The 25,853-nt window shown below is 45.1% G+C and overlaps 1 protein-coding gene and 1 long non-coding RNA gene across 4 annotated transcripts; one reads left to right on the top strand and one right to left on the bottom strand.

Moving 5' to 3' along the window:
• Positions 1–8,853: 8,853 nt before the first annotated feature.
• On the bottom strand, positions 8,854–20,456 carry LOC139356300 (uncharacterized). 2 transcript variants are annotated; one of them, XR_011607923.1, is made up of 3 exons: positions 20,048–20,456; positions 18,911–19,026; positions 8,854–8,990 (listed from the first exon to the last, which is right to left on the bottom strand). It is a non-coding gene; the product is annotated as an uncharacterized lncRNA (long non-coding RNA). The 2 variants fall into 2 exon arrangements; XR_011607922.1 differs by lacking the exon at positions 8,854–8,990 and adding an exon at positions 15,372–16,568.
• On the top strand, positions 11,480–14,220 carry LOC105486648 (family with sequence similarity 170 member B). 2 transcript variants are annotated; one of them, XR_011607921.1, is made up of 3 exons: positions 11,489–11,714; positions 12,208–12,269; positions 12,425–12,605. XR_011607921.1 is itself a non-coding variant. In XM_011749614.3 (2 exons), the coding sequence occupies exons 1-2, from the start codon at positions 11,603–11,605 to the stop codon at positions 13,902–13,904; spliced, it is 852 nt and encodes a 283-aa protein (XP_011747916.1). In that variant the 5' UTR covers positions 11,480–11,602; the 3' UTR covers positions 13,905–14,220. The 2 variants fall into 2 exon arrangements, 1 of the variants encoding a protein (XP_011747916.1); XM_011749614.3 differs by lacking the exons at positions 12,208–12,269; positions 12,425–12,605 and adding an exon at positions 13,165–14,220 and having other exon boundaries at positions 11,480–11,714.
• Positions 20,457–25,853: the final 5,397 nt, after the last annotated feature.

Raw genomic sequence — 25,853 nt, 5'->3', positions numbered from 1 at the left:
AAACCCTCAATAGCCCTTCAAGGAAAGACAGATTCCAGCCAGGAAGGGCATGAGATGATCTTAGGCAAGCTAAATGCACCTTCTTTCAGGGACTTTCTAAATGGGCATGGTAATGACTCACCCAACATTAGGGAAGAGATGGTAAAAAGGGGAGGAAGAAAAGAACAAAATCAGAGGGTGGTGACAGGAGGTGACTTTGACACCTGGAACCTGCAGGCGGGGGCAGGTCACATTCTCAGACATCACCTGGGGGCTCAAAGGGAGCCCCTCTTCCACTACTCCATTCTGAGTGGGGAGCCTGTGCTGTCATCTGAAAGCCGTGAGGGAGAACATTGCAAGGTCATATTTAGGCCCAGGCCAGTTAAGAAAACTTGTGGGTGTACTGTAACTTCTAAGCTTCAGCGATTGTCCACAGAACCAGTGAGGCATTCTGTTGCCCAAAAGGAAACATCTCCTCAATTAATGATAATTTACAATATGTGCTTAGCATTTCCCTGGCACAGTTTGAAATAACCACTGTAGACCTGCATTCACCTTTGCAGGATGGAGACATGGTAATACCAAGTCTGGGCTCACACTGGTTCTTTATGGGGCTCTGCTGCTTAGAGGAATTGATGGATGGTGGTGGCTGGAAGAGCTGTGGGCTGGGGCAGGTGTCCTGGGCTGGGGAGGGCAGAGGGAGGCACTGGGAGGGCTCAGGTGGGAACGAATGAGGATCTGGCTTGCTGGGATGGAAAAAACCTGCACTCTGTAGATGGACATGGGCCTTTGGCTTCGACGCCTGCTGCACAACTCAGCAGCTCTGTGACCTTTGAGCAAATTCACCCGGAAAATGGGAAAGAGGGGTTCAAAAATCATCTGCTTCAGGACTGTCATACTTGATGATGTAATGAAATTACCACCCCATTTAGAAAGTCACTGAAAGGGAACGGTTTAGCCTGCCTGTGGCAAGTCATGTCCATCCTGGCTGGAATCCATGTATTCTTGAAGGCATATGTGCTCTGCACCTGGTTGGTAGTAGGTAAATGCTGACTGTTTTCTGTTCTACAACCATGGGGCTAAGAAGACAGTTCTGGGTGGCCATCCCTCCCAGCAGCTGGAACAGCTAATTCAGGTCTCAAGTGTCTGAAGCCTCAGTCATACCCAACTTCCCCCAAAAGGGTTGGAATTCTTGGCCACACTCCCTGGGGCAGTCCCCATAGCTGGAGAGGCTGCCCTGGCCTCCCCCACAGACCCTCTCCAGCCAAGCCCGCTCCTAGAGTATCTCATCCTGAAGCCAGGCCTGGAGCTTGCTTGCCCAGCTGGCTTTGATCAGGCTCACTCTGAGCCACATGTCACTGTCTTCATCTGTTATCGTTTATGTTTCCTTGCAAACAAATGTCACATCTTTCCCAGGAGCCTCTTCTCAGCCAGTTAGGTTTTAACCTCTTGTGGTCAGAGGCAGGTTTCCACTCCTCAACCTAGCCCCTTTTCTGCACCCAGTGAACGGAATGCTCTGGGACCCAAAGGCTAATGTCCATTCAAGGGATCCAGGCTGAGAGACTTGTCCAGGGGACTGGCATGGAGCATCTTAGGACAGAGTGGCCAGGAGTCATGGGGCTTTGTAAAATCTTGCTGTGGGCCTATACATTTTTTTCCAGCCTCATTTAACCTTTAAATAAAGCCAGAAGTAATTTATTGCTTATTTGCTTACACAATTATCATAGAAACATATTAACAAAAGGATGGGAATCTCTTTTTCGTACAAAGAAATGTTTCTAAGGCTTGTCATGTAAAATTTCAGACTTTACATGTGTGTATGTATACATGCATGCATGTTCTAGGTTTTATATAACTGGGATTATTTGGTACATGCTTTTAATCATAATATTGTGAACAGATTTTCCCATGTGCTTTATTCACTACATTGCATTCCATTGTTTAGTTGTTCCATAATTTACTCAACCTAGGAGTTCTCAAACTCTAGCAGGCACCAGAATCAATCCAGGGAAGGCTGATTGAAACACAGATTACCAGGCCTCACTGTAGAGTTTCCCAACCAGCAGGTCTGCCTGCTGTGGGGACTGGGAATTTGTATCTGTAACAAGTTTCCAGGTGAGGATGATGCAACCAAACCAACTTAACCCAACCTCCACCTCAGGCACTTAGGTTGCCTCTGAGTTCACTCTCATACACAATGCTGTGTTGAACATGGCTGATGAAAATGGGATAAGAAAGGCACACTTTTAATTTATTAAGGGGTCAATTTCTAGAGGTAAGATTGTCAAGACAGATGGTACCATAGGTTTAAAGTTTTTGCTACCTATTGCCAGAACATTAGTTTCAATTTATTTTTCCAACAGGGGACACGAGTTCTTGACCTCATGTTGATTTAATTCTTGTTTTTCTAATGAGAAGTGCCCACTACATCTAGCTAATGTCACTGAGAAAGCTAGGTTCCCACTCTTAGAGCTGTGTGAACCCAGGAAGCCCCCTCATCTGTTTGAGGCTCAGTTTCTTCATTTATTAAAGGGGAAGGAACACTGCTTTGCCTGCCTGTCTGGGCTGTAGTGAGAACCATGAAATGATGGTGGAGCACCCTTCCTAAACTGCAACTTGTATTCTGAAAGATCAGAATAAACACTGCTGTATCAACTAAGACAGACACCAAGGTTAAGGAAACAAAGTTGCCTACAGGTTAGGGTTCAGGGCCTGGCTGGCATGGGTAGCGTCTATATTCCTATGGCTTCAAACTCCCTAACAATGGCACTATCAGACCCCTCCCAAGTCTGATTTACAACCCAGTCACTACAACTTTGATTGGGCAGAGGATGCCCTTACCAACATTCTTTCTTGATAAGCAATTGCAGAGCTTAAGCCATTTTCAGCAGCTTACAGAGGCTGTGCACAAATTGTCTTTGTGTCCTATGGTTCACCTTTTGTCTTAAAAAGCCAAATTCCACCTTCTTTTAATGCTGAAACCCTGCCCCAAAGTGAACATGGGATGTATGTGACGTAGATGTTTACCCACTGTGCATGCACTTGACTCTCCTCATAAATATGTACAGCTTTCCCCCGCAAACCTGCTGCATACATAGGATACCAGTCTTGTGAGCCGTAAAACCCAAACTACCCTTCCCCTCTTTGAAGAGACAGCATCTTGGTACTTGCCAGACTGTCTCTTTACAGTTCACCAACTGCTATCACCAATAATGATCTCCTTTTCACTATTTAGTGATCCTGGTGGTCTTTTAGATGACAGACTCATGTACAGGTGGGAGGGTTCTGAGCATTTCCCCGACCGATTAATATGAAGCCCATATGGTGGGAACTGTTCTAGAAAGTTAGCATTATTGGGGAAAAGGTTGCTTGAGGGCTTATCTGCATAGCCACAACTGTTGGCTCAGGTCATCGCCTATGGGAACCCCCAGTAGTGTAATGGTAAGTATTCAACCACTTGCTCCTGGTCAGGGAGGGGTAAGCCCTTGGTTTTAGCCTTTGCTTATTACCATGGGGTAAATACTCCCACCAAGACCTCTAACAAGCTGCCACTGTGTCTTAAAATATAGTAAAATAATTAGGAATTGGAGTGTTTGAGTTTTTATTACTTTCATGTTTAATATAATTTATTTAATTATAAGTTTATACTATTTTAAATTTTGATAATGGCTGTGTTTAACAACTGGCTTGCAAAGTTCTTGAAAGATTTAACAACTGGTTCTCATTAGCAAGTACCAGCTGGCCCCAGCACACTACTAGATGCCCCTCTTGGCCATAAATTCGTTAAAAATGTAAGTCACTATGTCATTCTTGTGGAGGAAAGGTTACACTAGTTATATTGACTTTCATTTTTTACATGTGACTGAGGGCTACACATTGATAATCTGAGTTAGTTGGATTCCAAATGTTAGACACTTATATTTTAAAATAGTCCTAGGCTTCCCAAGGATTGAACTTTGGGGTCCTGCTAAGACATCTGGTGCTCACACCACGCAGCCAAACTCTCCAACACACATCTCCCGTCGAGACAGGCCTTGCAACATGGGGGAAGCAGGCTTTGTTTCCAGAAGCTCATCAATGAGGTCTTGAGAGATCGGTTTCCAGTTGCTGCTATTCTGCCTTTTAATTTTCTTAGTTTGGCTTTATTGTGATCGATTTAATTTGCTGTGGGTTGGGTGGTGGAACCTACTGTGTTGCTGCTCCTGATCGCATCACTGCCATTTGTGGCCTGAAATTTCCCAAGAAGCCAACTTGAATATGTGAATTCATTGCGGTTCAGATAAGAGCAATTTACACCGCTTTCACTAAGGCAGGTAAATAATAGAAAAAAATAACCTTTTGGTTTGTTTGGTGATATTTTACTGTAATGTATCATGACCTGTGAATTTGTGCTACATAAATAGCTTAATAGATGCTGTTTCCAATAAAGTAAGAAGCATTTGCTGAGTTATCTTCAAAACAGGAAATTATTTCAAAAACATGAATCAAAATTTAAATATGCAGATGCTTATAGTCCTGTCTTGCAAAAATAATTCATATTTTCTCCCTTCTCATTTTTGTCATATTTGTTGAATTCCTGAGAGCCAGGGTGGATTTGGGAGAGTTTCTGAGGAGAACTGCCTTTCCCTTAGAAGGGAGTCCCGGCTGACTGCCTGTTTCACACCATGGCTAGCAGGTCCCTTTCCTCCCTGGACATGGATGGCCATGGTGCTTGCTAGTCAGGTGGGAGCTACACTGCTCGGCCATCTCTGGCCACTCCCTGTTGTGCTGCGGGTGTGCCAGCTCAGTTCTGCTCCACTGAAGTTATTGCCTCTGAATGTGAGATAGCCACGTGAACATGCTGGTACTTGGAGCAGTGGAGGATTGTTTGAAACAGTCCTCCATATTAGAGCAAAGCTCACAGGCCTAGAACAAATCTTACAGGCCTAGGGTGTGGTGTGTGTGTGTGTTTGTGTATTTGTGTGTGTTGGGGGTAGGGAGGTGTGGTGGGGGTGGCAGATGGGGTGTTGGAAACCAATGCCCCAGCCAATGTTCAGTCAGTTTCACTGCACTGCAGAGGGCATGACTGAATGGACTGCTTCCCCTCTGGCTGCTAAGCCTTGGCCTGGGGCCTTTCTTGGAAAGTTTCCTGTGGGAATTTGATATGGCCTGATCCAATCTTCCCAGAAGTTCTCCACCCTATGCATACTTTATTCCAGGAGGGCCAGGGATCCATTCAAGACTTTGGGTGTTGTGCGGGAGAAGGGACAGTTGCTGGCCTCCTCAGGACACTGGGATCATCCATTAAACAATTGCATCATCTCTCTGTAAGACAGGCTGGGAAGAAGTATCTTCAACCATGCCTTTGAAATAGCTATTCCAATTGTGGGGATTAAAATAAATCATCCCAGCTCTGCTCAGGAGTTATCTGTGAACGTATTTGCTGCTTTCCAGTCACAGACATCCATTAGTCTTGGATGTGGGCTAAAAGGAACATGGAATCAAGGACAGCACACTTTGACATCAACATGACTCACTGTTGGCCTCTGGGTCCTGGGGTCTCACCCTCACACACTTAGACATCAAGGTGACTCACTGCTGGCCTTTGGGTCCCAGAGGCTCACCCTCCAAGTCAGAGCTGTGGGCCATACTGCAGGAAAGTTGGCTCAGTAGAAGACAGGAATGGTTCCTGAGGGCTGTGTCCAGCGTGGCCTGTGGTCAGCCCATTTTGGACATAGAGGGAAGACCCCTTTCCCTAGAGCTCCCACCGTGGCTCTCCAAGAACACACACAGGACGTGGCCAGTGCTGGAATCCTGTGGGATTCTGGGCTCCTGAGTCACGTGCATGGCATCCAGCAAGGAGTCTTTCCTCTCAGCTGAAACTGCCCTTCCAAAGGAGTGTGCATTGGAAGAAGACGCTTCTGCATTCAGCAACCGTGTTGAACATTCACAGCCCTGCTGGGCCAGAGCTGAGCAAAATGCAGCAGGCTCTGGGCCAGGTGGGGCTCTGGAGCCTGGAGTACAGCCATGCCACACCTGAGGACCCAGCCCCAGGGACCGGCTCCCTCCTGCTTCCCTGATGAGAGGGAAGGCCTAGGCTATTTGTGTGGGCACCCTGAGGTGAAGGCCAAAACCCGAGACAGCGCCAAACAAACCCACCAAACGAGCAGCCTGTTATTATGTCTAAAGAAAAACAAAAGCAAAACTGCCTTTCCCATTTGCTTGGGGGAGCTGAAGAAGAGTCCTCCGGATTACATTTCCCTGTGCCTGAGCTGAGCCTTCTGTGGTCCACTGACTCACTTCTTTTAAAATAGTTACAAGAAGCAACAGAAAATGAACTCAAAAGATAGTACTTCCCTACTCCACTTCTCAGTTTGTCTGATAGCTTTTGGCACTTTCTCTGCAGCCCAAGCACAGGATGAGGTCATCCCTAAGCCCTGAGGACTGACCTTCACAGGGAAAAATTCCCACTCTGAACACCACCAACCTCACTCCATGCAAACCTGCTGCGCAGCGTCTGGGCAGCTTCCCGCTTCTCCCTGGCCCTTGGGTGTTAAATCTGCTAATAGGAGAACTTTGGGAGGGTGGTAAGGCACCTGCCCCACTAGAGCAGCCCCACTTTCGGTGTGGAGCGAAGAGCAGGAGCGGTGCCCACTTGCAACACCTTTACACAGTGGCTCTAGCCACAGAAGTGCCACGATTAAGACCGAAGCACCACCCCTTGGCAGGGTGGACGGACTATTTCTGGACTCCCAAGGACCCCAGAATGAATGATGCGATTCTCCCCACAGCCCAGATCGGGACGCAAGCCAAGCTCTGGAATTAGAAGTGAAGAGAGACACGGCCTCTCTGCTTCCTGCCGTGGCTGTGGCCGCTTTGTTTCCTGTTAGCCTCCTCAGCTGGGAAAAACAGAGGCTGGGAAGAGTAGGTTTTGGAAGAAAAGACTAGAAAATATTCCAGGCCTCTTGGATGAGGTTTAGGACTCGCATGCAATGTGTGCAACGAACTGGCCAGGAGTCAGAGCTCCAAGAAAGTGCTGCGTTGGTCCTTTTGGGGGTTTGCACACCAGCCCTGTTGGCTGCAGCAGTGAGGCGTGGAGGTTCCTGGCAAGGATGGAAAACCCACTGGAGAGCTGCAGGGGGATGGGTGGGAGCCATGTGTGGGTGGTCTCAGCTGAGTATCTGCATGGAGCAAGCAGAGCGGCTGGGGCAGAGGCTCTTCCCATAGATGGAAGCAGCCCAGAGGCCACGTGAGTGAGGAGGACAATCGCTCACCATCGGAGGGGCTTCACTCCAAACTAGCCCCAGGGAAGTAGCTCACAGGAAATATCAGAGCAACCTGGCCACGCAGCCCTGCCCCCAGGCCTGAGTTGGAGGCTGCTTCTCCCCTAGCTCTCCCACCCAAGGCTCATCGAACCCCTCTGAATTGCCAAGCTCCCTATCTCTAAGGGGAGTTCATAGTGTGTAATTTTTCAGAGGATTAGGAAGAACGCTTATAGATTGTGGGGAAAGAAAGACCTGACTCAGGGACTTTGGAAAACATTGGGCCCCAAATTGTAAAGCTTTTGTCTTTACAAAAGCAACTGTATGTAAACATTGCAATCTAGTAAATTGTTTCCTATGGGGTAAGGATGGGAACCATCCTCCCAAGTTGTCCTGGGAAAACCACAGGGCTCGCCTGGCCCCCAGGTTTCCCTGACTGGGCCAGGAAGATGCACAGAGCACAGATACTGGTCAACGAACTAGCTCATTAGAACATATTTACACATTATAGGGAAAATCAAAGTCCATTGAATTACCATGGCCTGTAACAAATTGCCCCAGAAACTAGTGTGTAAAACACCTTTTTCTACGCTCACAGTTTCTGTGGGTGGGGAATTCCAACAGTGCACAGAGGGGAGGGCTTGTCTCTGCCTTGTGATGTCTTGGACCCAGCTGGAAGACTTGATGTCTGGGAAACAAAATTATCTGAAGGTGTCTTCACTCACACACTGGTGGTTGATTGAGACCTTTGCTGGGGCTGCTGCCTGGAATACATCTATGTGGCCCCTCCATGGGGCCTAGGCTTCCTCACAACATAGTGGCTTAGTCCAAAGGAGAGGGGAGACAGAACCAGGAGGAAATCACATCTTTTATGACTTGGCACTGACAGTCACAAAACATCACTCCTGTGCATTCTGTTGATAGAGGCAGTTACCAAATCCACCCTAGTTTAGGAAGAGGGACCCTGCCATGCTATCAGAAGAGCGTGTGGGTTGTGATATAGACTGGTGTGGCCATGTTTGGAAAATTCGGTTTCACACAGCCCCACCTAATCTTTCTCCTCTTTCTTGAGGTCAATGTTGTTTTCTCTTGGGTGTGATTATTTTCAGATCTCCTCTGTGCCTTTTAATACCTAGACAATATAGATTTGGTCAGTGCTTTTGGGAGAGTGTGTTTAATTTTTACACAAGTGGGGCCATCTATGTATTCATGTATCTTGTGTTTTCATTTAACATGAATTCACTTATCAATATGTATAGATCTCTTTCTTTTTATTGTGGTGTAGTATTCCACAGTTCGGTTATGTTGTAGTTTGTTTATTTTGATGGATCTTAGGAGTGTCTCCTGTCTTTATTTCTATTATACACAATGCTGCAATAAATATTTCTCTAGGTGCTGTTTTATGCACATAGCACATAATGTGACTGTTCCCTAGGAAAGAGATGATAGATGATAGTAAACTGCCTAGGAAGCACCTGCCCACTTTTAATTTTAATGGATACCACCAAACTTTTTGAGAAAGGTAAGGTACACTGTTCCAATAGAGAATAAAAGTGTTCATTTCCTTATGTCCTCACCAGCACTGGGTATTGTCCATCTTTTTAACTCTTGCCTATCTCATGGGTGAAAAATGCTATACTGTATACCACACATTTTTAAGTTGTAGCTCCCTTATTACAGTGGGACTCAACATCTTCTTAAATGTTTATCAGCCATCTGTATTTCTTCCCCTGGAAACTGCTTGCTCATTTGCTTTTTTTTCCAGTTCCACTGAAAAGCAGAGGAATGCAAATTAAAACAGTGCGTTTTTTAAAGCAGTGAAATTAGAAAAGATGACAAAGATTCTCAATGCTTGTGAAGATTAATATTGTTTAAGTTGAGAAAAACCACCTTGTAATTACAAATGTTAACATATTTTGTTTCTACACATTTTTCATTAAAACATAAGCTCTGAACCATTATGAAAATATTCTTAATTGTTTTACATGAAGTGAGACCAAAGTTGATTAAAAAAAAATAGCAAATATAATTTTTCAGCTTCATTTGTTGGCTGAGTCTCCTTTCCTCTCAGACTTGCTGTTTACTTTGCTGCTTAACAGTTCTCCATGATGTCATCTCTCTCTGAACTGCCTTCCATCCCCCAATGACCTACTTATTTTCTGTGCTGGCTGCCTCCTCTTGTTTTTGTAAGTCAAGTCTTTGTATTTATTTGTTAAAAAAGGATGCACTTACACCATTTCCTCTTTTAGCCAGGGGACATAGTCTCCTGTTTAGGTCAGGTGTGACTTTCATGGCTCAGTAGAGCACCGTGGTGTCTTCCTCCACACAGTGGCCTCACATTCTAGAGAGGAGGATATTCCTAGGTGCTGGGTGTGTGTGGGGATATTGGTGTTGCTTGTGGAATACTGGGATTATTTTTAATCCATCACCTATTTGAACTGTTTAGTATTTGGGATTCAAAGGAATAGAGTTGATGAGACTGATCAAGGGTGGGAAAAGACTAGCCACAGAGAGAAGTGATAAGAAGCTTGTTGGAGGAAATGAGTGAAGTGCTAGGGTGTTACAGAGCAGAGAGATGGCAGGTGAACATTTTATCAGGCTGATTGAGGCTGAAGCATGGTTTGTGCAAATGGAGAAGTAAGAGGCAACTCCCAGAGTCCTAGTTGGAGAGAACCAGCCACCTTGGAACTGCAGAGATCCAGGGAACACAGAGGAGGCAGCTCCCAGAGGGAGTAACGCCTTTATCAGCCCAACGTGTTCATCAGCTGTTTGCTCATTATTTCCTGAGTGTTTGTTAATATGTAAAACATTGTTCTAGCTACTAGAGATATAATGAGATGGAAGGAATGAAGAAAGTCTCTACCCTCCTAAGCTTACATCTAAGGAGGAGAAGACAGATACAGGTAAACCCATGAGATACATACATAGACATTATATAGAGCCTAGGGTGGTAAATGCTATCATGGAAAAATAAAGCAGGGTAAGGTGACAGAGAGCTGTGGGGCCAAAGAAGGCTCTTTTCCTGGGGGTGCTAGGCAGGCCCCTCTGACCAGGTGATGTTTCAGAGGAGACCAGAAGGAGAGGGAACCACACAGGAACCTAGGGGAGAGCCTGGAACAGGCACAAGGAAGAGCAAGTGTGAGAGCCCAGAGCCCATGAAGAGAGGATGCCGGACGCATCCGGGAGCAGTGAAATGTCTGGAGTCACAGGAACTGAGCAAGGGAGTGAGTAGAGAGTGGAGGGGTGGGGTTGTGGAGGGCTGAGGAGCCTAAACAAAGTCAGTGTGGGGGATTTGAGATACGGGAGAGAAGGAGAGGTTTTCCACATTGGGAAGCAAGGTCATTTGATGTTGGCTGATGACTGTATGTATGTGAGCCTATGTATGGTTAATTAATCTGGCATGAGTTTGTGTGCATGTATGTGTGTGTGGTTAAGTAAATACGTGTGTGAATTTGTATGTGTGAGCATGTTATGTGTCTATGTGAACACATGTACATATGTTTATGTTACTGTGTGTGCCACAAGTATTACAGTGTATATGTCTATCTGAGTGACCACGTATGTGTTTCTTTGTGTGTGAGTGACATAGTTTGGACATGTGTCCACTTCAAATCTCATGTTGAAATTTGATATCCAATGTGAGAGGTGGGCCTAGTGGGAGGTGTTTGGGTCACGGGGACAAATCCCTCATGAAGGGCTCAGTGCCATCCTCGTGGTAACGAGTTGTCAATCTTAGTTCCGTCAGAACTGAGTGTTGAAAAGAGTCTGCCACTTTCTCCACTCTCTCTTCCTTCCTCTCTTACCCATGTGATCTAAACAGACCTGCTCCCCTTCCCCATCTGCTGAGAATGGAAGCCTCCTAAGGCCCTCACCAGAAGCAGATGCTGGCACTACGCTTCGTGTACAGGCTGCAGAAACATGAGCCCAACACACTTCTTTCTTTCATAAATCACCCAGCCTCAGGTATCCCTTTGTAAGCCACACAAGTGGACTAAGTCAGCGGTTCCATGCATGCTTAAGTGTGTGCAAGTGTCTCTGTGTCTCTGTGTGTGTGTTTTTATGTGTGTCTAAGTAGTTAAGAGTATGTGTGTTTTGTGTTTGTGCATGTCCATGATAATACACAAGACAGAAAAGGTCCCATGGGGAAATGAGAACATGTTGGGAAGTCTCTCCTGATATCCAGGCTCAGCCTCTGCCCTTGCCATGGGTCACAGAACAGACCAGTGCCATCGATGAGGTCACACAGTAAAGCTAGGATCTTAGCGACCATGGGGAGCTCAGTGTCCACTCTGGCTGGGGCCAGCTGGAGGGCTTCAGTACAGCCCCAGCCAACTCTCATTGAACAGCTGGAGCACTGAGACCCTGGGCACTCATTTCAAATCATGAAACGCCACTTCACGGACCACAGGGGAGAACAGTCACCCACTGATGGGACCACTCTCAACTTGACCAGCCCTGAGTCCACTGAGGAGAGTGTGGAAGTGTTCTGGCCAGGTAGGTCAAAAGAAAGGCCTGGAAGGTCAGCCAGCTGTGCTCCCTGGGAAGGAAGCCCTGATGGGAAGGGACAGTGCCAGGTCGCCTCCTGATACTGTTATCAAATGGTTGTGTTGACCATAAACGTAGATGTGGAGGGAAAGGAAATTGATATTTATGGCACACTTGGTATGACTGAGGCTGTTGTGAGTATATAAGGTGTTTTCAGGGGATATGAGGATGAAAATGTAAAATATTTATAATTATGTGTTTATTTTAATGTGTATTTGAGAAAATAACACGTCAAATTCAGCAGTGAAATAAAAAATTCCTTTATAACAAAATGATGAAAGTTAATCTAGATCATCAATTTGAAGACCACTGGGATGTGTCTGTGGGCAGCATCTAAGTGTCACACCAACTCTGGGGGCCCAATGGCTCCACCACTCATTCAAACTCCGTGCCTCTGTTTCCTACTCTGTTGAATGGAAATCCTAACAATATAATTTCTTAGGGTTGTTTTGAATATTAAAGGAGCTAACACTTGGCAAGCACTTCCATGGCGAGAGGGACACAGTAAGTGTTGAAGGAGATGGTGAGATGGGCCCCTCTGGGGAAGGTGAAGACAGGTCACAAATGTTGAAGAGGACGGTGGGTCTGGGTGGCTTGGCCACATTTAAAAAACATTGTTTTTTAAATGGGCTTTATTGAAGTGTCTTTTATGCACACAGACTTCAGCAATTTTAAATGCACAATTTAAAGAAGTTTGACACATGTACATTTGTGGAACCATCAACACAATCATGATAAAGAAGATTTTCAGAACTCCTAAAAGTCCCCTTGTGCCTTATTATGGTCAGTCTCCCCCTCGACCCATCCCCAGCTCTGGGCAACCACTGAGCTGTTCTCTGTTCCTAAAAATTTGCCTTTTCTAGAATGTCATCTGAATACAATCATATACTACGTGGCCTCTTTTTTTCTTTTTGTTCACATTCTCTCATGACTACACAGCCTTTTTAATTGGCTTCTTTTATTTAGCATAATGCATTCAGGATTCATCTGTATTGTTGCATGTCTCAGTGGTTCATGGATTTAGCAGGTTGCATCATATGGATTCACCTCAGTCTGCTTACCTATTCCCCAGCGGATGGTCTTTTGCTTGGTGATTAATACATTATTTGATCCTTATCATCATATCCCTAATGTGTATATAACTGTTATTCACCATTTAATGGTCTTTCTCAGTTGAGTGAAGGATTTGGTGATTGCATTCATACATTATTCAATCATTACCGCACCCTATGAGGTAGGTATTATCACCATCTTCATTTTATCAGGATATGGGCAGAGGGGGTGGTGTTGGCCCAAGAGCTCCCAGAGCCTGTACCCTTTCAGAGTCTGCGGCTCCTGAAGGTAGATGTGGCATTGATCCCTTGGGGGGCACTGATGACAATGTCCTTCTGCTTCTCAGGGACTATACAGAGAGAAGGGTCATCCCCACGGCCACGGCCTGCCATTCCCCGGGAGGAGGGCCTCTACTTCTCTGCCAGGGCCCAGGGGATGCTGGTGTGGAGCAGCTCCCCATCCTCAGAGTCCTCCGAGTACCAGTCCTACTCCCAGTACCAGTCGTGCTGCTCCTGCATGTACGACGAGGACAGCGCTGCTCCGCAGAGTGTGTGTGCCTTCTACACGCACGTGCAGACCGTGCAGGGTGTGGCGGTGGCCTGGGAGACCGAGACCGGCTTCGAGCCGGTCAGCCGGAAGCCCCGCATCCATGAAGCCCAGTTCATCAAGAGGCAGAGGCGGAATGGCTCCTCCTTCGAGATGGCTTCCAACACCGATCTGCGCTGGGACCTGGAAGCCTGCAAGAGCAACTGCAGCCCCGAGCCCGAGGACACAGAGCTGCTGGAATGCTGCCTGCAGGAGTTGCGGTCGCCCCCGGACTGGCTGGTCACCACCAACTACGGGCTGCGCTGCGTGGCCTGCTGCCGGGTCTTCCCCTCCCTGGACGCTCTGCTGGAGCACGCCCAGCATGGCATCCGGGAGGGCTTCAGCTGCCAGATCTTTTTTGAGGAGATGCTGGAGAGAAGGCGAGCTCAAGGCCAAGCACATGACCAACAGCTGGAGGAGGAGCAGAGTCCTTCAGACAACAGTGAATGTTCCCGACCCCAGGGTGAGGTGCTCCCAGCACAGCAGCAGGAGAAGCAGTGAGCTGGAGGGGAGATACTCACCCCTGCCCTCACCTCCAGTGCCTGGGACTGCTCCTTCCCCAGCCAGCAGTATCAGAGCCACTAGGGCAGTGAGAGAGGACCAGGATCCGGAGGAAGGAAAGGCATGGGGTGTAGAGCAGCGAGGGCCAGGAGCCTGGAAGGAGCCCCCTTCCTGTCTTGGGCACAGCATCTCCACCAGGGTCCATTTCAAAATCCAAACCCAAACAAGAGGGCTTTGAGTGTTTCTGATGGCGGGCACAACATCTGAAACCCACAAACGCATGGCCAGAGGGATTTCTATTTTTGCCGGTGCATCAGGCAGGTCCACACTTGCTAAGTAGATGTGGGTCACAGGACAGCCAACTGCAAATGACTCTTCAGCCCTATTTTTTTCACTGTTATGAATCTGTCATATGCCCTAGTTCTATGTCTTATGTTATTGGGATTAAACTTGAATAACACAAAATTGAATGCAGTGAATAATTGAGTGAACATGCTGTCATATTGGACACGTGGGAAGTTGCCATTTCCATAGGTTACAAACTAGTACAAACACCTGGAGACAGGCAGCTTCTCAAGGTAGAGCAGGAGGCTGGGGATGTCCTTCCTACCTATGAGTTCATCTATGTCAACTACACATTTTTAAGAGTTGCCACGAAATTCATCTTCACCCTTCTCCCTGTCTCAGGGGTCTGCATTCATTCAAGAAAAATTAATCGTGGTCCACTGTGTGTTTGACATGCTGATGGAAGACATGCTCCAGCCTCTGTTGCTTCCAGTGAGAGACAGTTAGAATGGGCAATTGCAAGGCAAAGGGATGAATGCCATCAAGGAGGTTTGGGGAGCCTAGATGAGGGGCCCCAAGTTCAATCTGTTTGATCAGGAGAAAGAACTTTCCAAAAAAGATGATGCTCCCAGGGGCTTAAAGGAAAGGCTAGACCAGGGTTCCTCAATCAGCACTGTTGATCCTGCATGCTAATTATTTGTTGCGGGGGCTGTCCTGTCTGCTGCAAGATGTTTACTGGCCTCCCTGGCCTCTACCCATCCGAAGCCAGCAGCATTCCCTGCCCCACAGTTGTGACAATCACAAATGTCTTCAGACATTAACAGATATTCCCTAGGGACAAAATCACCCCAGGTTGAGAACCACTGAGCTAGACAAGAACAAGGCCACGAGGAGAAAAAACAGACATGATACATTTGGGGAACTGCTAGCCACTTGATCTGGCTGGAATGCTGGGGTTATTTGTCTCTCATATAGTTTATAAAGATGTGCCAGGCACTGAAGTGGACATGGGGAATAAGTGAACAAAGGGAACAAGGCAAACATGGATGCTGCTCCGTGGAGCTTATAGCCTGAAGGCATGCATATAAAATAATTATGAAAGTTTCCATTTCATGACCTAAAGTGTCCTGTGTGGCTGGGCCTTTGCTACTTTCTCCACACCATCTCTTAGCATTCTGTGCCTCACTCACTGTGCTCCAACCACATGGGCCCCTTTCTTTCCTTAAAGGATTCAGGTGTTCGTGCTTCAGGTCCTTTGCCCTTACTGTCTCCCCTAAGTGGAATGCACCCTTGTCTGTCTCTTTTCTGGCTGCCCCCTTGCTCATCTTTGAGGTTGCAGCTTAAATATCTCTTTTTCAGAGGGTCTTTTCCCAATCATGCTGCTGTAGCATATGCCTCATTCTAAGTGTGGATGGTTTTAAGAAGTGACATGGTCAGATTTATGTTTTAAAAATCTCACTCCATGGTGTGTGGGATATAGATTGGGATAGCAGCAAAAGAAGAAAATGAGAAGTGGAGAGATCAATTAGGAGGCTGTTGAGGAAGTCCAGGCCAGGAATGGTGGTGACTTGGACCAGGCTGTCCCAAGCCAAGAGGGAGAAGAGTGGATGCCTTCAAGACTTATTTGGGGAATAGAATCCAAAGGCCTTGGGGAAGGGTGCATGTCAGGGTAGAAGAAAGGGGTTTGTCATGGTGGATTCCCAGGTTCCTAGGAGGAGCAAATGTGGGTGGTTGTGCATTAACTGATATGGGGAAATTTGGAGGGTGATTTCAGTATGTGTGTGTGCGTGTGTTTGTGTGTGAGCATGCATGTCTGTGTTGGACATGCATATCAGCATGTGTCTGCTTGTAGACATACAGGCATAAGTGATGGGAGGCAAGTGACAGAGGTGAGTTGAGACATAGTCAGTTCTAAATGCTAATGGCACATCTGAGCAGAGATGTTGAGTGGGAAGTTCATGTTATTTAGAAGATAAATCTAGATTGGAAAGGTAAATGATAAAGTTAACTGCAAATAAATGGTACCATACTGAAAAACCACAACAGTGGATGGATGACACTAACTAGGGTGCAGGGGTAGAGTTAGGGTGTGCCCTGTGAAGTAGGGAGGAATGGAGTGAGAGCATTTCTTAGGAATTTTCTTCAAAGTCAACAAAAATAAGAAAAGATAATTTTCAGGAGGGTAAGCAGTGTCGAATGCTAGGGAGAGTTGGAGTGAGCTGAGGACACAGTATATTTCATTTGACGCATGAGTTTGCTGACAGTTCTGAGGAGAGCAGTCTCAGCAGCTGAGAAGGGCAGAGGTCAGACAGGCACTGGTCAGCAGCAGACACAAAATAAACTGCTGGAGGTAAGCATTGGACATCTCTGCAGGCAAGTCTGTTTAGAAAGGAAAGCAACAATGGTTGTAGCTGGACAAAGATGGGGGAGAGAGCAAGTGTATGCCAATGGAAATGATCCAACAGAAAGGAAGAGACAGATAAGGTGGAAAAATGGGGAAATCTAAGGTGAGGAGCCAAACAGGAGAGAAGGGGCTGAGCTGACATGGAGAAACCGACCTTGAAAAGGGTGGCTCCGAGCTCCTTGTTGCATGCAGATGGGCAGTTAGTCACATAAAGCTTTGGAGTCAAAATTAGGGAACTTGACCATCCACCCTGAAAACTACAAGGAGCCCTGGAGAAATCTGAAGTCGGATTTGCATTTGTGAAGATCACTGTGGCGAAAAGGGTCAAAAGTGGATGAGAGCCAGCATGGTTGGTGACAAGGGGTTCAGCTAAAGTGTGGGTGGCAGGGTGAATTCAGGGGAAATTTAGAAGACTGAACCATAAAGTGTGGCTAGTGTGTGATGAGGATGGTGAAAGGAAGGAATTCGGAATGACCTCTAGGGTTTTTTTCTGGGTGACAAAATGTCGGAGCCATTTGCAGACAATGGAGAAGGACAAGGTTTGCTTGGGATGCTGGTAAACCCACTTTTGACTAAGCTGAGTTTGAGACAAACATTCAGAAGGGGGCTAGTCATAAGGGTATGGAGCTGAGAAGAGTGGTCGTCCACCTGTGTGTGGTGAGCTGTGGCCATGGTGCTTTGCATGAGCTTCACGTGGGATGCATTCCTTCTGCTGGTGCAAGTGCAGCAGGAAGCCATGAGGTCATCTTAGAAAGGGCATCAGCGGTGGGGATGATATCAGCCTTTTAAAGGTGCAGCAGAGGCCACAAACCTTTTAAATTTGGTGTCAAAGGAGCTTGAGGCTCAGCAGGAAGTAAAAAGAGCCCCAGCTTTATGAAACTCTTCTCGGAAGAGCTATCTGGTATTTGCGGGGGCTTCATAGGCAGGTAGAGTCCAAAGGACACTGCAAGGGAAGGAGAGGCTGCTAAGCCAGAAATAGTGAGTACTAAGGAGGAGAATAGTTTTATCTTAAAAAAATCAGTATGGGAGGGAATTGAAATGAGGCATGATATCTAAGCTCTGAAATTTCAGAATTTAAGAAACAAGTGTTTTTAAGTGCTAAATTCTGTATTCTAAGGGCAAAGCATCCTTTTAAACTCTTTATGAATATTAAATCATGTAGTGCTCTCCACAGTCCAATGAGGTGGATCCTATTATTGTCCGTGTTTTGTTGGTGAGTAAGCAAAGACCCTACAAAGGTCATATGGCTGGTGTACACCAGCCTGGCTCCAAGCCTATGTTCTAATCATCACACAGAGATGCAAACTTCAGTGTAAGGACAGATGCAAGGTATTTAGGAAAGCAAATACGTCAACTGCACAGGCTGCATTTTCTTTAGATTAAGTAGCAGCAGCTGCAGATCAAGGGAAACATGATGAGTGTTCAGGAGAAATGAAATATGACAGCAACTTCGGGTAAGCAAACTATTAATGTAAAGGATAACTTCAGCTGACATGGATGGGGAAGAAGAGAATAACATTATTCTTAAGGTAGTGACTTGTTCTTAAATTATAACTGAAACTCAACTGAGTTAAATGTTCATTTGTGGTTTAGACACATAATTTTGCAGATACCTGGGACTTCACTGACAAGAGTAAGGGAAATCTTTCCAGAGGTGTCAGGAGATCTCAAACTTTTTAAATTATGAACCATTTTAAACCCTTTATTTTCCCAAACCATAGAAGATGGAGCTCATGTTATAAAACCTACATAAACCTCATAACAAAGCCTGAAAAAGATGGCACTAAAAAGGCAGGCAATATGTTGATCTCACTTATTAACACAAAATAATAACTAATCTAATTTAACAGACTACAAAAACAGTAATTCACCATGACTGGCCTGGTGTGGTGGGCTCATGCCTGTAATCCCAGCACTTTGGGAGGCCAAGGCAGGTGGATCGCTTGAGCCTAGCAATTTGAGACAAGCCTGGGCAAAATGGCAAAATCCCATCTCTACAAAAACCAAAAAATACAAAAATTAGCTAGGCATGGTGGTGCGCATCTGTAGTCCCAGCTACTTAGGATGAGGTGGAAGACGACTTGAGCCTTGGAGATTGATGCTACAGTGAGCCATGATTGTGCCACTGCACAATCATAGTCAAAACTATAGTCAAAGAGTTTTATAGTCAAAACTGTAAAACTCTTAGAGAAAACATGGGTGTAAATTCTGAGAATTGAAAACATACGTCCACATAAAAATTTGTACATGAATATTCACAGCAACATTATTCATAATACACCTAATTAACCTAATACAGAAAGTAAAAACAACTTACATGTTTTTCAAATGATGAAAGAATAAACAAAATATAGTATATCCATACAATGGAATATAATTCAGCCATAAAATGAAGAACTGATCCCGTGTTATATACAGATGAACCTTGAAAACCTATGAAGTGAAAGAAGCCAGACACGAAACGCAACATAACGTATAATTCTATGCCAATGAAATATTCAAATAGGCAAATTTATAGAGACAAAAAGCAGATTAGTGGTTGCCAGGGATTCAGGAGAAGGGGAGGAATGGGAGTGACTGCTAACAGGTATGGGATTTCTTCTTAGGGTGATGAAAACATTCTGGAATTAGTGGCAATGGTTACACAACTTTGTGAATATGCCATAAACCACTGAATTGTAGTATGTGAATTGTATCTCAGTTTAAAAGACATATAATAACTATAACAACCATTCCTGTAATAAGTTCCTTAGAAACTAAGAATAAGATTTTTTTCAGATAATATAGAATATCTCAAGGGATATCTTGAGCAAAATATCTACATGTACTTCCATTAAAATCAGATAAAAAATGTCAGGTATTACAATTTTTATTTGACATTGTTCTGGAAGTTACAACCAATGCATAAGATATGAAACAAAAATGTTATATACAGTAGACAGAAAATAATTTTCAGAAAAAGACAATACACTTCGAAAGTGCAAATGAATTAACTAAAATTATTGAAAAGATAATCAAAGGATCGATATATAAGATGGAGTTCAAGAACTTCCTTTTATATTAGACATGACTAATTAGGAAATAACGTGGAAAATATTCCATCCACTAGATAAACAGCTATTAATGGAAAGGAAATATTGCAAGAGTGATGAAATGTCTAAGTGATTATTTCTAGTTGGTAATTGTTGATACATTTTATTTCTTCTGTAGTTTTTATTATTTTATATTTTCTGTATTGATCAAGTACAGCTTTTAGAATAAAAAGGCAATAAAACATTTAATCAAGCATTACTTTGTGTGCACCTATACTCTTAGCTACTGGGGAGGCTGAGGTAGGAGGATGGCCAGTACCAAAGCGGTAGAGGCTGTAGTGAGCTATGATTGCAACACTGCACTCCAGCCTGGGTGACAGAGCAAGACCCTCTCTCTAAAAAACAAACAAACAAAATATTACCTTAGTAAGAAGTGACTTTGGGGACTTCCTCAGTTCACACTTGTAGTCTGCAAGACATATTGTGAGAACCCCAGCTCTTAACTTCTTAATCTGTAGTTCTTCAGAATTAAATTAGCTTTAATTTTAAGAGCACTTTATAATAAATGATAGCCCAGCCAACTCAAGGCAATTAAATTACATCGTTCTTTTTGAGATGTGTCCTCATTGTTTACCAAGGTTGAAAGCCATGAGAGGAAGATCTTGAGAGAGAACCAGGGTGGGAACTCAGTTGAGAGAGGGTAAAGATAATGAGTCTGGGGACGGGAATAAGACGGCATCAACAGGACCATACAGGAAGAAGTGGAAGCTGAAGTACAATGAAGGAAAGATGAAAGGCAGATAGAGGTGGGAAGAGAGAAGTGGCAGATGTTAAGAATAACATGTAATGCTTTGACCTGAAATGTGACATCACAATGGGGTCCTGGAAGGGGGATTGTGGGGAAAAATGAGGGTTATGTCAAAGATGGTGGAGTCCTGACAGACTTTTCATGACAGTTTCTGTGGTGCTCAGTAATAGGTTAAATTGTGTCCTCCCAAAATTTGTATGTTGAGGGCTGGGCATGGTGGCTCAAGCCTATAATCCCAGCACTTTGGGAGGCTGAGGTGGGCAGATCACTTGAGGTCAGGAGTTCGAGACTAGCCCGGCCAACATGTTGAAACCCCATCTCTACTAAAAATACAAAAATTAGCTGGGCATGGTGGTGGGTGCCTGTAGTCCCAGCTACTCAGGAGGCTGAGGTGGGAGAATCACTTGAACCTGGGAGGCGGAGTTTTCTGTGAGTTGAGATCGCACCACTGCACTCCAGCCTGGGCAGCTGAGTGAGACTCTGTCTCAAAAAAAAAAAAAAAAAAAAAAAAAAGAAAAGAAAAAATTCATATGTTGAATCCTAATCTCTGGCACCTCAAAATGTGACTGTATTTGGAGTTAAGGCTTTTAAAGAGGTAAATTCATATCAGGGGGCCTAAACCAATATGACCAGAGTCTTTATAAGAAGAGGAGATTAGGACCCAGGCACATATAGAGGGAAGACTGCATGAAGACACAGGGAAGAAGACGGCATCTGCAAGTGGAAAAAAGAGACTCAGAAGAAACCAACCCAGTGAGGCCTTGATCTCTGACTGTGTCGCAAAACTGTGAGACAATACATTTTTTATAGTTTAAGCCACCTGGCCTGTGGATTATGGCAACCTGAAAAACTGAATATAGATTCTGAAGAGCAGGAGACAGAGACAGGAAGACAGCAGCCACAAAGGCTCAGGAAGGTCCATGTTCCAGGTAAGGGAGCCTTCCCAGGCGGGGTCCTTAGGGGCACAAGCACATGGTGAGCAGTCTGTCCACATTTGTTGATGTAAATGCTGGTAACAGCATAAATGCATATGGGAGCAAGCAACTAACTTTTGGCAAACACAGGGTGGTCTCTGGCCTGAGCACAGAGGGTGATGTGGGCCCCTGTCAGAGGGTTTTGCAGAAGGAGTCAGGTGTGTGGGCATGTGGTGCTACTTTCAGCCTCAAATGCTTCCCTCCCTGTGACCAGGTCTGACCAGAAGGTCCCACAGAAAAATGAGCCGGGTACAGGGACAAAGGGGATGTGCTGAGCTGTAGAAAAGACAGAGTAAGGAGATTCATGAAAATGTCGGGTCTACAGCTCACAGCCTGTGTACCAGGAGCCAGAGCCCATGTGTGCACGTGTGTGTGTACATTTGTGTGTGTGTGTGTGTGTGGGGGGGTGTTACCTGCTGCTCTGCACTGGGCCATGCTGACACCTAGACTGGGCCAAGCACAAGGATCCTGTGAAGAGGCTCACAAATGACTCCTGACTCCTGATGATTTATGTACCGTCTGCTGCTGGACTTGCTGCAGCCCTTCCAAGCACACCCTCAAGGACTACTGAGCCGGGGTGCCATCAGTCTTGGGAAAAGAGAGTGAGAATTTCCTAAAGCAATGTTTGGCAAACTTGACTACTATTATTTTGAAAGGCCAAGAAACATTCCTATGGAGCCTGCCTTGACTTCAGTTATTGATGTGGAAATAAAGCAGCACAAACACAAACAGCTAAGCTTATAGTTACTTTACAAATGCAAAACAAAAACCAAATGTGTAAATTAAACACAATTACAAACAGCAATAAAACTCAAACTAACAACATTAGTTTAATGTGACTATGGGTGTTTGTGAAACCAGTTTGCCTCTTCTGTGAATATGGAACTGAATGCCATTCAGAGTCTCCTGTGGGGTGATGGGCTCTCACGCCAAGTGCTGGGAAGTGAGTCAGAGCCTCACAGCAGTCGCATGCTGATAGAGCTTGATGCCTTTACTTCCATGGACATCAAACTGCCACCTGTGTCAGACTAGCTCATCCTAGACTTCGGTTACAATCCATTGCTTCTGTAACACTTTTAGTCTAGACTTGCTCCAAGCTGGGAATCTTTGTGTCTCTGTAGAGGACTTACAGAGGTCTTATTCCCTTGTTTTTAAGTTATTAAGAATGCAGAATGGGAATTTCCCGAAGCCTAAGTCTTCTGCTTGGATTCATAAAACATCAGAACTGTATTTACTGTAACATCTTTGACATGGGGAGGAAGCACTTTAAAATTAATAGTACCTTACAACAGATGAAATAATGTAATATGTATGATATTGATCAATAATTGATATCAATGTATGATATTGATCAATTATTGATATTGATCAATAATTATATGATGCTTATGAGCAGCATACATGTAAAAACATTGAGATATCTAAAAAGCTTTTACTTTTAGGTTTTACTTTGAAAAAAAATGAAAACTTACAGACGTTGCGAGAATAGTACAATGAATTCCATATGCTCTTTATCTAGATCTACCGACTCTTCCCATTTGCCTCTTTCTCCCTGTGTCTCTGTCTCTCTTTCCATATATATATTATACAATACATATTATAGATAAACTTATTGTTACTTTTGCTGAACCATTTAAGAGTAATTTACATTCTATTAACACCAGACACTTCAGTGTGGATCACCTAAGAACAAGTGTAAAGGCATTCTCTTTCATAATCATGCCAGGAAATGTATTGTATGTAGTATACAATATAGTCCATTTGCCAGTCAAACCAATAATGTCCTTTTTAGCATTTTTTTCCTGATCTCACATCAAGGATCTAGGATCATACATTTCATTTAGTTGGTAAGTCTTTTTAACCTCTTTTACTCTGAACAGTTCTTCAGCCTGTTTTTCGCTCATTGAATGTTCAATGAAAGTAGAAGGCATGGACTGAGATTTTAATCTTGTATATCAGTGGTCAGTTCTAAGATGTTTTCCTTGTGGTCAATTTTATAGACATCTGTTCAGTTCCTAGTCTCTCCCTCATTCCAATCCCCTCCTTCTGGAACCTTCTAGGAAACTGGAGCCATGTCTTTCCGTTTCCTGGGAACTCATCCAGGTTGCTGAATCCAGCCAGCCTGCAGAGCCCTTGGCATCAGCTCACAATCACCTCCATCTATTGGGGTCACCAATGAGGTTGTTTAGAAGCTGTTTCTATCTAGACATCCTGTCAGGCCTGTAGCTTCACATTTCCGTACACTTCGGGAAAAACACTGCATTCCATATCCATACTCCTTCCCCAGTTGTGCCGGGGGAAGACAGTGCTGCAGGTTTCATGTAAACTCTGCCCCAGGGGCTTTAGGCCTATGTTTCTGATTGGATGGGTGCACTGTCTGTAACCACGATTTTTCCTCTTTCTTATCCTTTCCCTGCTCTCTCAGTCACAGCTGAAAACCTCTTGTCTAGAGTGAACTGTCTTTCAGTGGCAATTCAAGCATGTAGCTGACTGCTTTTAGCTGTAAAATGCTTGTGGGAGGAGCAAATATTCAAAATTACTTTTAGAAATCTAGACTGAAAACGTAACACATGGAAATCTGCTAAACACCTTAGAAGAGGGGGGTTTGCTTTTGCTTGGTGTTCTTAGTTTAGGGATATATTTGCTCTATATAAGGTCCATTACAAAACCATGCCGTATTCTTCCATCTCTGACCCAGGTTCTAACAATTGGATAATGAAAGAGGAAAAGCCCCAGCCTGCCAGTTGATAGCAGAACGCACTTGTTTGAGAAAATCTGGATTTCTAAGATTCTTTCAGTGGCAATTGGTAGAATCCAGGATTAGTTGAGTAGGCTTTCCACATAGCTTAGTGTCCACAGGAATCTGGATCAACTTTAGAATGGTTTGAACGCCCGCCTTTTTACGAGGTAAATAAAAAATATAATTGGATTGTATTATTCTTCCGATTCAGTACAAAGTAAGACCTGATAGAGCCAAGGTATGGACAAAGAAGTCTGTGGAGGATTTTCAAATGGTCCTAAGCTTGTGAATGAGTGAGCAGGCAGCAGAGCTAAGAAAACTATCTGGAAGGCCTTTGCCAATGTAGTCCAGAACAGCTGAAAGGCCAAGTCTTATCCGGGTCACTGACTCTGTCTCCCATGAGGGCTGAGTATATTCCTTTGTTCCTGTGTTCATGCAGCAAAGGTTTTACCAGGATGATCAGTTAAATTATATGGGAAGCTAAAAAGTACCAGCAGCGCACACAGCTGTAAAATCAGCACAATGTTACCTGTAGCAGAAGTGCAAGAAAAGCACTTTCTAGCCTCAAATCTCTGGCACAACCCAGTTTTGGCAAAGACGAAGCAAGTCAAGGGTGGCAGGTTGAATTTCTTCTTCGTTTTGCAATGAGAGTTGGATATTTAGCAATATACAATGACCAAAGCAGGCGTTGCCTCCTCCAAGGGTGGCCTACACATCTAACAGGTCCCTTCTGCTTTCCACCAACTGGGAGAGTAAATTGAGACTGGCAGGTTGAGGTGGGAGGTTACCAAGGACACCACATGACCCTGCCACTTCTCTAGCTGCTCTTAGTACAGCCATGTCAAGATGCCATTTTACATGTGTCACTTTCCCTTGACAAATGAAATTCCGAGAGGTTATGCTGCTCCAGACCCAAGGCTGTTGCCCAGCCAGAGAGGGTCACAGGTCCACTTTCAGAACCAGTGCTCCTCTTCAGACATCCTTCCTCAGTCTGCCAAGCACTGCCCCAGGCTCCAGGACTGAGTCAACAGTCTGCAGTCAGAGTCCAAGTTCCCATTTCAGACATTTGGTGCCCCACAGAACCTTGTATGGATCCCTGGTCTTCTCTGAGCCTGAATTTACTAATTTGTAAAATGAGGCCTAGGACATCATGTGGTGGGACGTGAGGCTTGTTTGCTCATGCATGCAAATTGGTTTCCAAACTCCGGTCTGGAAGCCTCATAGGAATGTTTGCATTCCTGGGCTGTAGGAGTCCGTCTGACCCCAGTTCTAGTCCTCACTTCTTGTCCTTGGCATCACAGCCAAGGACCTTTGTTGCCAACTCACTATCAGGTCCTCAGGCCCTTCCACCAACCCAAATGATAGATGGGGCTGCTTTCTCCAGCCTGGCTGCCTTGATGGTCAGTTCAGTCGCTGCAGGGCCTGGTCCACAGATGAGTCTCCCAGATGGAAGATCCCACAGGGCTCAGAGACCTCTGGAAGTGCCTGGGGTTCAGAGATGTCACAGAGCCTTTGCACCCACTGGCCTGGGGTTCCTGAAGGGGATGGTCCGTTTGGGGAATGCCCTAGGGCTCACACTAGTGGGCTGCACACTCTTTCCATGCCACCCACACCTCCTCATTCCCTTAGAAGGAAGGAGATGAGGGCCCTGTCTCCTCCTCTTCCTCCAGGGACCCACTCCCAACCAGGGCCCACCTGCTAGCTGC

The sequence above is a fragment of the Macaca nemestrina genome, chromosome 9, assembly GCF_043159975.1.
Source record: "Macaca nemestrina isolate mMacNem1 chromosome 9, mMacNem.hap1, whole genome shotgun sequence".
NCBI classification, from domain to species: Eukaryota; Metazoa; Chordata; class Mammalia; order Primates; family Cercopithecidae; genus Macaca; species Macaca nemestrina.
Note: the sequence above shows the minus strand (reverse complement) of the source record. Positions and strands in the feature narration are given on the sequence as shown.